This window comes from Pan paniscus, chromosome 8 (assembly GCF_029289425.2).
Source record: "Pan paniscus chromosome 8, NHGRI_mPanPan1-v2.0_pri, whole genome shotgun sequence".
NCBI classification, from domain to species: domain Eukaryota; kingdom Metazoa; phylum Chordata; class Mammalia; order Primates; family Hominidae; genus Pan; species Pan paniscus.
Genome location: NC_073257.2, coordinates 61,268,836 through 61,286,050, shown reverse-complemented (window position 1 = coordinate 61,286,050; position 17,215 = coordinate 61,268,836). Strand labels below are relative to the sequence as shown.

At 46.2% G+C, this 17,215-nt stretch overlaps 1 protein-coding gene across 10 annotated transcripts in view; it reads left to right on the top strand.

Moving 5' to 3' along the window:
- The window catches only part of VSTM4 (V-set and transmembrane domain containing 4), a 112,047-nt gene extending 96,391 nt beyond the window's left edge, over positions 1 to 15,656 (top strand). For 3 of the 10 annotated variants that reach the window (XR_010113181.1, XR_010113180.1, XR_010113179.1), the window contains 2 exons: positions 495 to 1,576; positions 2,285 to 5,896. Coding sequence is in view for 6 of the 10 variants with exons in the window: in XM_034930480.3 (XP_034786371.1) it covers positions 495 to 620 (126 nt within the window). In the remaining 4 variants the exon portion in view is untranslated. Of the gene's footprint in view, positions 1 to 494; positions 5,897 to 14,759 lie in introns of those variants that run through there. The other 7 variants (XM_034930480.3, XM_063607375.1, XM_034930478.3 and 4 more) reach the window with 3 other exon arrangements.
- The last annotated feature ends 1,559 nt before the right edge of the window (positions 15,657 to 17,215 follow it).

Here is a 17,215-nt window from a genome sequence, read left to right as displayed (position 1 = left end):
AGGTTTTGGCAAGGAATATTTTCCTTAGCATTATTTTCAAGATATTTTGAAATTATAGTTTTATACTAAGTCATTTACAAAAATTTCTAAGTGGTGGCGTTCTAGTGTTGTTATTAATTTTTAGAATTTTTTTGTTTCCATCTCCACTTTTATATTTCCCTTTTGATCAGAGACCATTAGTTACATTATTTTTACTCTTCAGCATTAAAGTTTCATTTTAGCCTTGTGTTTAGTCATTTTTTTGTGAGTGTTTCATGTCAACTTGAAAGCAAATCACAGGATCTCACTGCAGGACGTAGTGCTCTATAGAAGACAATGAGATCTATCTTATTAATTATGTTATTGGATATTATGTAGTCTCTTAAATTTCTTGTCCACTTATCCCTCTCTGAATCCCAAAATGCTATGAACATGCATACTTGATGAATGAATGTGTGATGTAGAACTCCTGTGGTCAGCTAGAATTGTGTTTTGTTTTGTTTTTTCTTTTATAGCCAAAGATTGCTGAGGAAAACTTAACCTATGCCGAGCTGGAGCTGATCAAACCCCACCGGGCTGCCAAAGGCGCCCCCACCAGCACTGTCTATGCCCAGATCCTCTTCGAGGAGAACAAGCTGTAGTACAGCGTCCACCTCCAAGGTTCTATTTAATACCTGCCACCCAGTGATTTATGAAGCCTTGGAGACAAAGCCCTTATGTCTGTATTTTCACTCATGCCTTCTGAGTGGTGGGGAGCCCCTTTTCAGCAGCATTCTGGGTGCCTTTGAAGAGGTACAAGCCTGCTCTCCCCAAAAGAATCGGGGCCACAGCTCTTGACAGATCTCCCGGGACAAGATGCGCCTGGGTTTGAGCCCTGAGCGTAAGGATTCTGATCCTGAGAGCAGCCAAGGAGATTTTCTGCTGAGCCAAACCCCTTCACATTTTTCTCCTCTTTCCCCAGGTTTTCTTTAAAATCGTTTTTAAATCTTAATTTTACTCTCTACTCTTCCTGTATCCACGATACAAGCTCACAGTATATAGCTAGAGGAAATGCCATTATGGACCCAACTGTAAGATGGCACATATGTTGGTTTTCCAAGGATCAGATGGCATTGCCAGGGCCACAGCCAACTGCTGATTGCCAGCACCACCTGAGATGGCATCTCTTGTTTTAAATAGATGCAGTAACCCTGAAGATTAAGGCCAGAGGGGCAGACTGACTAGAAGTATAAGGTCTGTCTCTGAAGGCCATGGTGCCCACCTATGAGACCCTGAGGCCACAGGACAAGAAGAACACCATTCTAGAGGGCTTCCAGCCCTTTCACAAGGTGGACCTGTACTGATAGAGAAACACACTCTCTAAGAAGTGCTTACTCACCCTTTTCCAAAGGAGCACAGGTGTTGGCCATCAGAAGACACACTGGAGCACATGGGCCTCTTCACTGTGTGCCAAGCTCAGTCACCTCTGATTCAGCCCCTGAGGGTGTCTGCTGCCAGATGCCCTCAGGGTAGGAGAGTGGGAAGTACACGCCAAGCTGGAAAGTGTGTTCTGAAGACCCTCCTCTTGCCAAGTGCCTTGCCCATTGCAACCTTGTGTGTGAGTTCTAATGGGTTTGAAGGGGGGTCAGGGTGCATGGGGAAGTTGCTCTGTGGACCTTTGGGACACAGGAATCTTGGACTTACTGGCAGGGGATCCATTCTGAAAGCACCATCCTGTCAACTGTGTTGTTGAGGACATTTCTTGATGTGAGTATAGTCTGGGTGGCTATTTACTGCCCACTATAGAAATTGTTTGACTATGTAGTGGACCATGTATATATGATAAATTATCTATTTTAAACACAGCTGGGGTATGAGTTGTGCCCTCTATATAGCTGTGTGAACTTGGCTGAATTTCTTATCCCCTAATGACCTCAGACTCCATGTTTGTGTAAAGACGACTTAACTTCCCATAGAAATCTTGAGGGTAAAATGGGATAATGAATCTTGCCAGTTCTAGAAACTGTAAATTGCTACACAAATGCTCTGTGTTGACATTCATGCTAAAGCCAGTCTGCATTTTCAAAATGAAAATTTCTTCACTATTTAAGTCATTCATTGCAATAACTTTAAAAACCAAATATTTGTCCACCAACTTAGCCCTAGAGTAATGTTCCCAAAGACTCATGACAGTTTATGGTTTATTGGAAAGGGTCCAAATTGGAAGCAGATATTGATTTTCTGGGAGCAAACCGGTCTGCCTTTACAAAGTGGAAGTTCACCCTCTCTGGATAACACCTGTGTCTCATTCCTCCCTCTCTGCCAGATCTCGAAGGCACTGAATAAACCATGCAGCTTTTGAGGAAGAAAGACCCATTTGGAAGAACTCACTAGAACTTCTTTGAGCATCTCTTTGGGAGGGGAGGATATATGGTTAGCACACCATTTATATAATAATTATCACAGGGATTTTTAATTTTATCATGGCAGTGTTCTGACAGATGTATAGTGTTTTTAGGGCAGAGGATGATCTCCTAATTTGCCCAAGGAGCCTTATGGGTTTGTGGGGCTCTGGGGGTGCCAAATGGGAAGGAGAGGGGGCACGTGAAAAGGAAATGGCGGGAAGAGGGCAACAGGCCAGGGGGTAATATCTTCCCAGGCCCCTTAGGCCTCTACAGAACGGAAATGAACTTCATTCACCCCCAAACCCACCCACTTAAATCCAAAGAGAGCTTAGGGTTATTATGCATGGACAGGAACACATTCTACCAAGAACACATGCTCTTAAGAGCTGGTAGCTCCCAGTTAGAGTCAAACCAGTCATTGTTATATTATAGATTGAATCCAGCCTCTTTCTCCCAAACTGTGGTCATCACTGCATGAATCCACACTAAGGTGTGTGAATGGGAACCTGCAGATTATCTCCTCCTACTGAAAATGCTGCCCAGGGGAATCTTGGAAACTATGGACAGCATCCAGGCAGAGCTGGTCCCACTGTTATCTCCAGAAGCAAATGCCCAAGCTGTGCTCAGAACTGGAAGCAATGGATGACTTGTATCAGGTGCTTGTCTGAGAGGATATATTGACATTATTGCCACAGTAAGCTTAAAAAAATGTGCCCACTCATTCATTGTTTGTCCATGGACCACCAATCATGCATTGTCATTTCCAAAGATAAGGGGAAACATATCACATATCATTGAAATAGAAATTAGGGAAAGTTTGTCAATTTGTTTTCACTATAAGACATCAATGGCAGAAACTACATATGAGTAATTTTCAAAATGGACCATTGCTTAAATGTTTAAATGAAGCTAAAACAAGTATGAACCCATTGGTTAGAGTGCAGTGGCTTCTTTCAGGCAGACAGCAGATGCTCTCAGATTTGGTGGTGAGTTTTGGCCTTGGCATGGTTGGCATGGAGTCAGCACAGGAAGCCGGGAGGTATGAAGGGGCATCCACCTGGGTGAAACTGTCTTGCCAAGCCAAAGCCCCGAGGCCTGCCCTGAAGCAGCTGTAGTGGAGGAGAGGCCTGGGATTCCTTAGAGTCACCTTTTTACGAATGTACCGCCACTCCGTTAGCTCACAGCGAAAATAAGGAAAAGCCAGGCCTCCCACCTCCTGACTCTTGTGAGAGTGAAGACAACATGGGGCATTTAGAACATACATTTTTAGTGTATGATAATGTGGGCTGGCCCACACAGCAATGAGCCCAAAGACCCCCTCGCTTTGGGGATTATTCATGGCCCTGCTCATCACAGCCTCTGATATGCATGACTGTAACCTAGGCTGAGCAAAGAATGGAGCTCATGCCAGAAATGGTCCCAAGCATGCACATGGCCCCCTGGAATATCAAAATCCTGGGGAGAAAGAAATCATCTTTGCCTTGGGCAGTGAAGCTGGAATGGCACATATCTATCTGTTGCCACATCTCCTGCCTAGTGGAGAAGACTTGGAAGGCAACAGACACTGAGCAAGCAGCAGGGAGGAGAATGTCCTGGAAGGGCAGGACTCTACCCAAGTCCCTAACATCCCCAGACTCTTCTCTTCCATAAACTCTCTAATTACTCTGCTGTTTAAATCCTGGTTTTGGTCAAGCCAGTCGGGTTGCATAAAGAATATGAATACAGTATGCATCAAAGTTGCTTCCCAGAACAGGAAGCAAAACAAACAAACAAACAAACAAACAAAATACTGATATCAGTACCCAGGGTGCCCAATTAGGTCACACCCAGTGGCTGCATTGCAGCCCCTGAGCTCCTGCTGCACTGTGTGTCCTGCTGCCTGAGTGGGCCCCATCCTGGGTTCTGAAGATGCCCTTCTTAATGGAGAGCTCCCGATGGAGGGCTCCAGGACTGATGCTCTCCCTAAGGAAGGGAGGCCTCAGATTTGGAGAGGGACACCAACAGGACCAGAGGAGGACTGAGGGGCACTGGCACCAACAAGTGGAAGGGAACAGTGTGGTAACAAAAAAGAGCCATGCCACTTGCATGCTGGAGGGAGTCTTTTTGTGTCAGCCTAAAGCTTAGGCTGGTGTCCATGTGGAACATGACATCTTTCCAGTATCCCTGATCCAGGAAACTGCAGTGAGACCCAGGTGACCCAGCTCTGTGTCATTTGGAGCCCATTAAAAAGTGAGGCAGCCACATGGTGGGGACATTGACCCCACTCCAGACCACACTCCCATCTCCATACATAGGATAGAAACTGTTCATCAGGAAGGAAAACCAAACAGAAATTCGTGGTCTAGGGGAGGGGTCTGCATTCAGCATGGCCATGCTGGGCTGGAGTGGCTGTGGGGTGTCCAGATAGATGGGCACGTAGACTAGTGCTTTCTCAACCTTTAATGTATGCACAAATCATCGGGATCTTGTTAAAATGTAGATCCTGGGTGGGCACGGTGGCTCACGCCTGTAATCCCAGCACTTTGGGAGGCTGAGGCGGGCAGATCATGAGGTCAGGAGATCGAGACCATCCTGGCTAACACGGTGAAACCCTGTCTCTACTAAAAATATAAAAAATTAGCCAGGCATGGTGGTGGGTGCCTATAGTCCCAGCTACTTGGGAGGCTGAGGCAGGAGAATGGCATGAACCCGGGAGGCGGAGCTTGCAGTGAGCCGAGATCGTGCCACTGCACTCCAGCCTGGGCAACAGAGTGAGATTCCGTCTCAAAAAAAAAAAAAAAAAATGTAGGTCCTGGCTCAGGAGGTCTGGGATAGGACCTGCGATTCTGAATTTCTAACAAGCTCCCAGGGATGTCCATGCTTCTGGTCCCTGAACCACACTTTGAGTGGCAAGGATGTAAACTGTTGGAAACATGGATCTGGTGCTCATTGCGGGAAAGGGGGTGTCCTCAGGGCATAGGTCACAGCCAAAGCCCTGACAGTGGGCAAGATTCCCAGGGAGAGGCTGCCTGCACATTGAGGAGGGGAAGGGCTGGGCCTGAGCAGTGGGGAGCATCCATGCTGGCAGGTATGCAGCAGGTGAGGAGATCCAGGTGGAGATCAGAGGACAGTGACAGTCACAGCAGCAGGGGAGAGCCAGGAGAAAGCTGCTCCTAGGGTTGTCTCAAAGGAAGAAGGGCTCTGCAGTGTGAACTCTGCAGAGGGCAGGGAGAATAGAGGTTGAGCCTTTGCTCATTCTGAATTAATTGATTACTGCTTTTTAGAAGTGCTTTCTTTCTCTGGGAAAAAAAAATTCCCCAGTGCATAAGGCTAACAGACGTGGGCGCTGAGCTGTGTCTGGTCTGCTGAGTGTATTTTCCCCAGAGCAATCCTCATCTTCTCAGGGGGTGGGGATTTGGACAAGACTCTTCCTGAACATGCAGCGTGGTGGGGAAGAGTGGCCATGGAGGTTTTCTGTTCCTTCTGTTGTCACTGGTGAAAGACGACTTGGTGCCCAATTTCTAATAAACACAATGCTATTAGCGTCACTCCAATTTAGTGTCTGATTGTTAAATGTTAATGTACTGCACTCTACAGTTTTAAATATAATTAGAGATGTTTACAGCTTTGGTTAAATGCAACTTGTTCTTCCACATTAAACTTTATTACAAGCGTCCTCCATCAACAACGAGGAGAAAGCTCATTAGTAGGTGGTCTGTATGGGGTTCTTGGCTGTGCTGAAGGAGTCAGCCTTCTGTTTTCCTTTATGACAGCTTTCTACATGCTGGGGGTGGCCAGGGTGATTACTTCCTGTTTATGTGTACACTTAGTACCTCAGACTCCTGGGTCTACGGATGGATCTCAGGGAAGCCAACAACACCCAGGAATTTTTATGCAGACGTTTGTGTTGTGTGTGTGAGGGTCTGATGTTCTCTTCAGTTTTCTAAAAGGGGTCTGTGGTCCACAAAAGATGGAGACTTTAGAGAGGGTCCTAAGCCAGTGTCCTGGCCACAATGGACCCAGAGAACATCATGAGGAAGCTGGGCAAACTAAGGAGATGGAAAGGTACCTGCCAGCCTGGCGACCTCCCAGGCATTCTAAACCTAAAACTGCCCCTTGCTCTAAGCTCTGGCTCCAGGAAGCCTCTCTGCTCCCACCCTCACTCCTGCTGGCTGGAGGAACCCTGACCTCTTGCAGGGCTGATCTTTGGCTCAGCTAAGGATTGGGGCTACCCAATCCTCCCCTTTGTGGGGTCTCCTCCATCTCTTTTCTCCCTCAGCCCATGTGTGGGTTCCCAGGTTATCACAGTACCCCAGTTCTGAGTGCCCTGTGACTGCACCCCAGCCCATTTCATAGTCAGTTTGGAATTCCTTAAAATGTTGTAACTGAAATCAGGTTCTCCTGCTCACTGCTTGGAAGCCAAACTTGAGAGACAAGATTTGGTGGAAGGAAAAGCAGGCTTATTCAAGAGCTGGCAGCCTGAGGATATGGCAGACTAGTGTTGCAGAGACCATCTCAAGTCAGTACAAATTCTAGGCTCTTTTTATGTTAAAGACATGACCAACAACTGCTAACATCTGGGCCCCAGCGAGGATCCAGGAAGTTGGAAACTCCTTTGTCCTTGGTCAGATCACAAAGCTCCTATAAACCTTCAATGAAACATAGTTGTTTACATACTTCTCCTTTAATCCCAGAGTTAGTTTCAAAAACTACATGATTGCTGTTTTTGCATTTTATCTCAGTGCCCTAAAATTATCCTAGCCTACGTGCAGGAATGGATAAGGGCTCCCTTAATTGAAAATGGAGTTAGTTGTGTTAGTTCTTTTGCTCTTTCATTCTTACAATGTCTTGTTCCTGCTTCCTCATTCTTCCACCTCATCAGGATTCATTTCTAGTTTCCTTGGGGTTCTCCTTCACCATGTAACCCCTCATCTTTTTTGCACATTCAACTTCTCCTTCTATCTCCAAAATGACAAGTGTTTCTCAACCTGCACAGACCCCTCCCAAGCCACTATTTTCCTCTGGTTCCTTCTCTCTGCAGCCTGGAGTCTACACTGCCTGCTCCCTGCTGTCTGTCTCTCACCCTCTGCTGGCTGCCTTTGCTCCCCCTCCCCTGAACTCAGCTCTGCCCAAGCCCTCTGGGGTTCGCTGCTGAGCATGTGTTCTCTGGCAGAGAATGTCTTATTTTCAACCACTGTTCAGCTGTATCCCAAGGACCCCACCTGCACAGCCCCCGTGGAGCCCTCTCCTGAGCTCCATGTCCACCCACGAGCTCCCCCCTTGCAGCTCCCTCATGACTCTTGGAAGTACACACCCAATACTGAATGCATCAGAGCACCCTGCATCCCTTGATACCCAGCCATCCTGGTTAGGGCTCCACCGCTCACCCCATGGCTAAAGCTGCAAATCTAGCATTGGAGATATGGGCCACCGGCAGCAGCAGCGGAATCACTGCTAACTTATTGAAAATACCAGGTGCCTGGCACTGTGGTAAGTATGTTTTCTGTCTTATCTCATTAAGCCAGTGCTACTCTATGCCAATTTGCAGATGAAGAAGCAGACCTCAGCTAGCTGGCCCAGGGTGGCAGAGCTGGAGCCCTCCTCTCTCCTGTCCATCTCCCCTGCATGCCGGCACCTCCCCCATTGTCTTCATTCACATAGCTCCTGCTTCCCATCAGCTCTGATCACCTCTGTCATGGACCACCACTCTGACCCCTGACCTGTTCCCTGCCATTTAATCCACGATCCGACATGCAGACTGGCCGAGTTACCCCTGCCCGACATCCTGCCCCGACTGCCCTCAGGATGCCCAGCACCTCGAGGAGTAGCAAGGCCCTTCATACCTGGCTCCCGCCTACCTTTCTGCAGTTTCCCCTCTGTGCTGTTGACCCAGGCCTCGGTGGCTGTGAGCTGCCACCTTGGAAGCCCAGCCCAGCATGGTGTGGAGCTTCACGGTTGCAAGAGCAGGCCTGTGCTGGGCATGGGCGTGTCCCATGGCAGTGGCAGCAGTGGCCATGATCAGAGCCCGTGGTGCGCTGCAGGCAGGCCTTGGGACTGGTGAGATCCCCACAGGCAGCCAGCCACCCAGCCCTGTCTTCAGCAGCATCTGGAACCGGAGGAGCAGGAAGCCCAGGTGGGGTCCCATGCTCTCCCAACCCCGATCACCACTGACACGGCTGCTGGCTGTGATGGCAGCCCCTGTGGCAGCACAGAGCTGGCAAGTTCAATGGGAAGTGCCTCAGCTCTCAGGAGGCAAGCAGCAGGTGAGCATAATAAGGACTGACCCCAGGGATACCTAGGAAGATGCCTTCTGGGTGTTCTTTGGCACGTTAATGGAAGGACAATCAAAGAAAGGCCCTGGCCGGGGAGTGGGACTCAGGAGGCCCTCGCTGTGCAGTGGCAGATTTTATCTCCGCCCCCAGGTAGCAGTGCAGGCCTTCCCAGGTGCCAGAAGATGGTGACTTGGTTTCCAGGAACATGACCTCTCTATAGGATATCCTCACTAAAAGAGATACTAGAGGTTGTCTACTTAAACACCCCTTTCGTTCCCCACCATTTATACAAAAGACCACGATTTAAAGGAGAGTTTAGGTAACAGAGATCCAGGGTGGGCATCAGGATCTGGACTCAGGCTTTCTCTGCCCCTTCCATAGCTCCTCATGCCCTGGCTCTTGTCTGTGGCCTCCCTGCCCAACCCTGGAGGACGGCTGAGGCCCAGCCTTCTCCAGCAGGGCTGGATGGGAGGATTCATTGGAAGGTGGCAGCTGGGCACCTCCCACTGAAAGAAGCACAGTCAGCCATTCTGGGAGTGGGAACTTCCCCTAGATAAGCTTAGCTTGCTCAAGGGACATTTCAGAGGTCAGCGTCAGTTCCATAAATCTTTGCTGAGCTCCTACTATGTCAGACACTGAATTCACACGGTATTCATGTGTTCACATAGAAGCACACCAATAGGCAAAACATCCTATGATGGTTACTGTTGCCAGAGTATCTTCTGCTTGCCAGACATGGTGCCAGGGACTGCATGGCAGCCCTGAAAGGCAGGTGGCATCATTGCTACTGGATGGCTCTGAGAAATGAGGTTCAGGGTCATCATAAGAGACTTGCCAAAGGCCACACTGTTAGTTGCAGAGCTGGATTCAAACTCAAAGTTTCCCAGTACCAATCCTGTGCTCTTCCTATTATGTCATAGGAAGTATGAGTTATATCAGAACCAAAAGATGTTCTGGTATAAGAACCTAATGAGAAGTAATCCCAAGGTGTCCAGGAAACTAAAAGGAGGAAAGAGTTAGGATAGACTCTCTGGAGGAAGTGTCTGTCTGAGTTGAGCCCTGGAGGAGGGGCAAGAATCTGCCAGGAGGCAGAGGGCGGGGACCTTCCTGGACCATAAAGACCAGCCAGTAGGGCCAGCCCTGGTCAGGGAGTGGGACTCTTCTGGGGAAGCGGGCCTCTTCTGGGGAAGTGCCAGGTCCCAGAGAGCAGGAGCATTTGGCCCCTTGGTGGCCAGCCCACCTCGGGGACTGTAATAAACAGTGGACCCAGAAGCTACCTGGGAACTGAGATGGGCTGAAGGGATTTCAAGTAGTGAACAAGTGAAGTGGGCTCTGGTGGCTTCACACTGTCTCTCCAAACCAGTTCACAAGATAGTCTTGTTCCAGGATGAGGAAACTGAGGCCATTTAGAAGTTAGAATACATGCTACAGTGAAAAGGATACTCTGGTATGCCTACGGTGTAGCCAAAAGAACAAAAAGATTCATTGCAGAGAAAGGTTCTGTGCCTTAAGGCTTCTCTAAATCCAGGCATTCTTCACACTCTCATCCCCAGTGAAGGGGTCTGGAAGGCCCAGTTACTTCTAGCTTCTATTTGTTTTTCTTGGACAGATTGGGAATCTATATGAAAATTATTGTCCCCATGGTTGATTCCAGATAGCTCAGTAAAGATGCAGACAGTTGCTAATGTACAATCACCTGTTTATTTCCACCTGACCATTGACAGAACGTGACTGGCTGGAAGACATGTGAGTGAGGTTATTCACCCAGGGTTTGGAACTTCTTGAGTTAACAGACATGGGTATGCAGAGACACTGTTTTCTTGACCCCTCAACCCTGGAGGCTTCTCCTGTCTTATCTCAATCTGGACAGCAACCACGCTACTTGAGGCTGACACCACCATCTGGGGGCAATTCCTGAAAACCTGCAGAGAGCCTTGGCTTCCACCTGTCCTTCACGTGCACCTGCCCTCCATCATAGCTCCATCATAGCTCAGCTGGGTTTTTTGTTGTTGTTGCTATTTTTTGTTTAGTTTTGTTTTATTTTGTTTTGTTTTCATCTCCTCTGCATTCTTGCACATTCTCTTCCTAATCCAACCTTGCTCCAAATCTCTCTCTGTTTTTATTTCATTCTCTGCCCCTCCCTCTCTCCCTGTCTCGTTATTCTATTTGCAAGTAAAACGATAATATGTGTCACATGCAGGCTGTAAACTAACAGAGCGTTCCAAGCTGTGCTGTCAAGCTTTGACACCAGACTCAGGACTGGATTTCCCAGCAGGGGCTTGGTGTCTGGAGTTGTTTCTCCTCACACGCCATGCCATTTGCTTTCTCTTGCTTCAGCTATGGCTCTTCTCACTGTAGGGTGAGCATTGGCTTTAGGGTCAGAAGCTCTGGTCCAAAACTCGAATGTCCTTTTCCATGACTCTGTGTCTTTGAGAAGCCACTTGAGCTCTCTGACCTGCAGCGTCCTCATTTGAAAAGTGGCTAGGGCCAACAGGACTTAAACAGTCACCTTCCTATCTGGAACAAATTCATCTCCAGGGCAGAGGGCAGGGGCGGGTGAGGATGCTGCAGGGACATGGGGGGCTGCGCCCCAAGGCCAAGCTGTCCCACAGTCCTGGAGCTGGGAGTAGTCATGCTGGGAGGTAGAGAGCCCAGGGCTGCCTCCCTCATCAGCTTGCTCTCGGTGTGGCCTGGAGATAAAACCCTCGGCTAATGTCATATGACCTGTGTGAACACATGGAGCACTGTGCCCGGCACAGAGGCCGTTCCACAAGCTTCAGCTCCCGTCATTGCTGGGGACCTTCCCTGACACTGGCGATCAGTCCCCAGCTTCTAGCAGGGCTTGTCTGGCAGGGTCTTCCTTCCTTCCTTAGACTGTTCTTCCTTGGGGAACAAGGTCATTAAAGGATGGCTTTCTTCTCTCCTGGGGACAGTGAGGGCAGGCCCTGTCAGCTGGGTCACCACACTATCCCTGCCGCCTGTCACAGAGCTACTACCTCACACTGCTTCTCAATACTTAGAAATACAACCAACTGCGGAGAAGGACTGGGAAGGTGCTTTGAAAATTAAAAAACAAAAACAAAACAAAAACCACAACCCGCAAGGCAGGGATTTCCTTTTTTTTCCTATAGATTTTGTTTCTAACTAAAGGCATCCAAATTCTCTACCCCAAACCACAACATTGTCCAGAGCTTCCACAACTCAGGAAAAAAAAAAAAAAAAAAAGCACTGCTATGTTTATCCTGTTGGCAGCCCCCTCTGCCAGTTTCCATCAAAGACCAGCCTGAAATAACACGCTTGTCTGGGGGTGGGGACATGGCTGAGGTGGCTGGCGGCACCCTCTGCTGTGGTGGGGCCAGGGTGGCCTTGATGGGAATTCTGAGTGTTCACACCTTGGGGCCCTGCAGAGGCTCCTTCTCTGTAAAACAAGAAAGAGCTGGCACATTTGTACAGAGAAACACTGGACCAGTGTGGACCAGGGAGCCAGCTCAGGGCTAGTCCCACACACTCAGTTCAGCTCTCCCCAGCAGCATCTAAAGGCACCCCAGGCCAGGCGTGGTGCCTCATGCCTGTAATGTCAGCACTTTGGGAGGCCGAGGTGGGTGGATCACCTGAGGTCAGGAGTTCAAGACCAGCCTGACCAATATGGTGAAACCCCATCTCTACTAAAAATACAAAAATTAGCCGGGCATGGTGGCATCCTCCTGTAGTCCCAGCTACTCGGGAGGTTGAGGCAGGAGAATTGCTTGAACCCAGGAGGCGGAGGTTGCAGTGGGCCAAGATCACGCCACTGCACTCCAGCCTGGGCAACAGAGTGACACCCTGTCTCAGGAAAAGAAAAAAAAAAGAATAAATAAATAGAGGCACCACAGTCAGAAAACCACAGCTAAGATCTTGGGTCTGGAGGAAATGTCCTCAACTTCCTAAGAAGAAGCCTGGCCTCAGTATCTAGATAGTTTCAGGCTACTGTGTACAGGCTTGAACTGATTTTTAAAAAGCAAAAGACAAAATTTTATTTCATCCCAGCTCTGGAGCAAGGTTGTGAGAGTCACTTATGTTTGTAAGCTGCTTACAGTTTGCAAAGTGTGTTCCTGGTATATTGTATTTTTCCCCTGAATTCAACACATACATATTTTAAGTACTCTCTCCGAGGAAGGACCAGGAGTTGGTCTAATTTCAGCCCATTCTAGGACTTCCTAGCTATTTAACGAAGGCAGGGGCGTCTCCTGCTGCCTCCTTATACCCAGACAGGCTTACCCCCTCATGCTCTTCATCCATATCAAGTTGCCTTTCATCCTCCAGTGACACCACATCACTGTCTGCCCTGCAATCTGTGATGTTCAGACAGGCTCCGTGTTTTCTTCTGAGTAACTGTGTGACTCTGCAGCTCACACACTGACATCTCGAAACAGAGAGAAGTGGAGCTTTTAAACATGCACAAGGCCAAGTCAGACCCATGCAGAGCGGATGACCTTGCATCCACCTTCTGAGCGCTCCAGTACACTGCATGTGCCCCTGCCGGGTTGCCCCCACTAGGATACATGTTTCCCTATTTTTATTTTTTGTTTGTTTGATTGTGGTAAAACTTACATAACATTTACCATTTTAACTGTTTTCAAGTGTACAGTTCAGTGGCATTAAATGCATCACATTGCTGTTCAACCACCTCTGCCATCCATCCCAGAATTTCTCCATCATCCCAAACTGAAACTGTCCCCATTAATAACTCCTCATCCCCCTCTACTCACCAGCTTCTAGGAACCACCACTCTGCTTTCTGTTTCTTTTTTTAAAAAAATATTTTATTTTAAGTTCTGGGATACATGTGCAGGATGTGCAGGTTCGTTATACAGGTAAACATGTGCCATGGTGCTTTGCTGCACCTATCAACCCGTCACCTAGGTATTAGGCCCCGCATGCATTAGCTATTTATCCTGATGCTCTCCCTCCCGTGCCCCACTGACAGGCCTCGTTATGTGTTCTCTTCCCTGTGTCCATGTGTTCTGATTGTTCAACTCCCACTTATGAGTGAGAACATGTGATGTTTGGTTTTCTGTTCCCGTGTTAGTTTGCTGAGGATAATGGCTTCCAGCTTCATCCATATCCCTGCAAAAGACATGGTCTCATTCCTTTTTATGGCTGCATAGTATTCCATGGTGTATATGTGCCACATTTTCTTTATCCAGTTTATCATTGACAGGCATTTGGGTTGATTCCATGTCTTTGCTATTGTGAATAGTGCTGCAATGAACATACACGTGTATGTATCTTTATAATAGAATGGTTTTATTTCTATACATTTGCCTATTCTAAGTGCCTCATTGTAGCGAAATCAATATGGGATTTATCTTTTTGTGCCTGGCTTATTATTTCACTTAGGATAATGTCCTCCAGGTTCATCCATGTTGTAGCATGCGTCAGCATTTCCTTCCTGTATAAGGCTGAATAATATTCCATTGGATGTATAACCACATTTTGTGCATCCATTTATTTGTGGATGGACATTTGGGTTGTTTCTGCTTTTGGCTGTTGTGAATAGTGAGGTCATGAACATGGGTGTGTAAGGACCTGTTTGAGTCCCTGCTTTCAAAGGGTGCATGTTTCCTAAGAGTCATTTCATCATAAACAGCACATGGCCTCTCATAGACCCAGTGCCCTATAAATGCAAGGGGACTTCAATAAGTTTATGAGAAAATTGAAATTTTATATATATATATATATATATATACACACACACACTTTATTTTTCAACATAAACTCCATCAACATCAAGACACTTTTGTAAATGGTGATACCAGCCATTTATTCAGCCTAAAGAACTGAAGATCCCAAGAGCTTAACCATGTCAGTGCAGTCTTTTACCTTATTAAATGAAGAAAAATGGATGCTCTTTACATATGTTTTAAGATTAGGAAAGAAAAAGTAGTCAGAAGGAGCCCAATCGTGGCTGTAAGGTAGATGCCTAATGATTTCCATCGAAGCTGTCACAAAATTGCTCTTGTTTGATGAGAGGAATGAGCAGGAGCCCTGCCATGGTGGCAAAGGACTCTCTGGGAAGCTTTCCCGGGTGTTTTTCTGCCAAAGTTTTGTCTAACTTTCTCAACACTCTCATAATCAGCAGATGTTATTGTTCTTTGGCCCTCTAGAAAGTCAACAAGCAAAATGCCTTGAGCAACCCGCAGAACTGTTGCCATGACCTTTCCTCTTGACCCCTCCACTGTTGCTGTGACTGGTCCACTTCCACCCCTTGGTAGGTGTTGTTTTGATCATGCTTTGTCTTCAGGATCATACTGGTAAGGTCATGTTTCATCTCCTGTTACGATTCTTCAAAGAAATGCTTCAGGGTCTTGATTGCACTTGTTTAAAATGTTCATTGAAAACTCTGTTCTTGTCTGCTGATCACAATGGTTTTGACACCATGGAGTGGAGTATGCTCAATTTTAATTTTTCTCAGAGTTGTATTAGCTGAGCCAGTGGAGATGTCTATGATGTTGGCTCTTGTTTCTGCTGCTAATCATTGGTCCTCTTCAACAAGGGCCCAAACGAGATGAATTTTTTTCCTCACAAACTGACGCGGATGGTCTCCTGCTGCAGGCTTCATCCTCAACATCGTTTCATCCCTTCTCAACACGAGTTATTCATTTGTTAACTGCTGATTTCCTTGGGACACTGTCCTCATAAACTTTTGTTAAAGCATTGATAATATCACCATTCTTTTACCCAAACTTCACAATAAATTTGATGTTTGTTCTTACTTCAATTTTAGCAAAATTCATATTGTTCTCAAAGGGATTTTTTCTTTTTCTTTTAATTTTTTAAAGACTGAATTATCTTTCTATTTGAGGTTGTATAATAAAATTGTTGTCACACAAAGGAGCAATCAAAGAACATACAGAAAAACATAATTTTTTATGGCTGCATAGTATTCCATGGTGTATATGTGCCACATTTTATTAATCCAGTCTATCATTGTTGGACATTTGGGTTGGTTCCAAGTCTTTGCTATTGTGAATAGTGCCGCAATAAACATACGTGTGCATGTGTCTTTATAGCAGCATGATTTATATAGTCCTTTGGGTATATACCCAGTAATGGGATGGCTGGGTCAAATGGTATTTCTAGTTCTAGATCCCTGAGGAATTGCCACACTGACTTCCACAATGGTTCAACTAGTTTACAGTCCCACCAACAGTGTAAAAGTGTTCCTATTTCTCCACATCCTCTCCAGCACCTGTTGTTTCCTGACTTTTTAATGATTGCCATTCTAATTGGTGTGAGATGGTATCTCATTGTGGTTTTGATTTGCATTTCTCTGATGGCCAGTGATGGTGAGCATTTTTTCATGTGTTTTTTGACTGCATAAATGTCTTCTTTTGAGAAGTGTCTGTTCATGTCCTTTGCCCACTTTTTGATGGGATTGTTTGTTTTTTTCTTGTAAATTTGTTTGAGTTCATTGTAGATTCTGGATATTAGCCCTTTGTCAGATGAGTAGGTTGCAAAAATTTTCTCCCATTTTGTAGGTTGCCTGTTCACTCTGATGGTAGTTTCTTTTGCTGTGCAGAAGCTCTTTAGTTTAATTAGATCCCATTTGTCAATTTTGGCTTTTGTTGCCATTGCTTTGGTGTTTTAGACATGAAGTCCTTGCCCATGCCTATGTCCTGAATGGTAATGCCTAGGTTTTCTTCTAGGGTTTTTATGGTTTTAGATCTAACGTTTAAGTCTTTAATCCATCTTGAATTAATTTTTGCATAAGGTGTAAGGAAGGGATCCAGTTTCAGCTTTCTGCATATGGCTAACCAGTTTTCCCAGCACCATTTATTAAATAGGGAATCCTTTTCCCATTGCTTGTTTTTCTCAGGTTTGTCAAAGATCAGATAGTTGTAGATATGTGGCATTATTTCTGAGGGCTCTGTTCTGTTCCATTGATCTATATCTCTGTTTTGGTACCAGTACCATGCTGTTTTGGTTACTGTAGCCTTGTAGTATAATTTGAAGTTAGGTAGTGTGATGCCTCCAGCTTTGTTCTTTTGGCTTAGGATTGACTTGGCAATGTGGGCTCTTTTTTGGTGCCATATGAACTTAAAAGTAGTTTTTTCCAATTCTGTGAAGAAAGTCATTGGTAGCTTGATGGGGATGGCATTGAATCTATAAATTACCTTGGGCAGTGTGGCCATTTTCACAATATTGATTCTTCCTAACCATGAGCATGGAATGTTCTTCCATTTGTTTGTATCCTCTTTTATTTCATTGAGCAGTGGTTTTCAAACTGATGTCTGATCCTTCTTAGTGTCTCAAACTAGATGCTGTTCAAAAATGTTATAATGAGTTATTATGACTTTATTATGATGCAAAAAATTTGAAATGCATCATAGTTTTTTCATCATAAGCATTTTCCACGAGCTTTGTGAAAACCCCTCATGTGCCCGGGCTGCTGTCATTGCCATTCCTCGCCTTTCAGGAGCACGAGGTCCCACACTGTGGCAATGAAGTTGTCTTTGGAAGTCAATGTTCTCTTTGAGGGACATTTAGAAATTGTGATATATTAAATTAATGATAACCAAGGATGAAATTTAGTTACTAAATTAGTCACTAAATTAGGTAT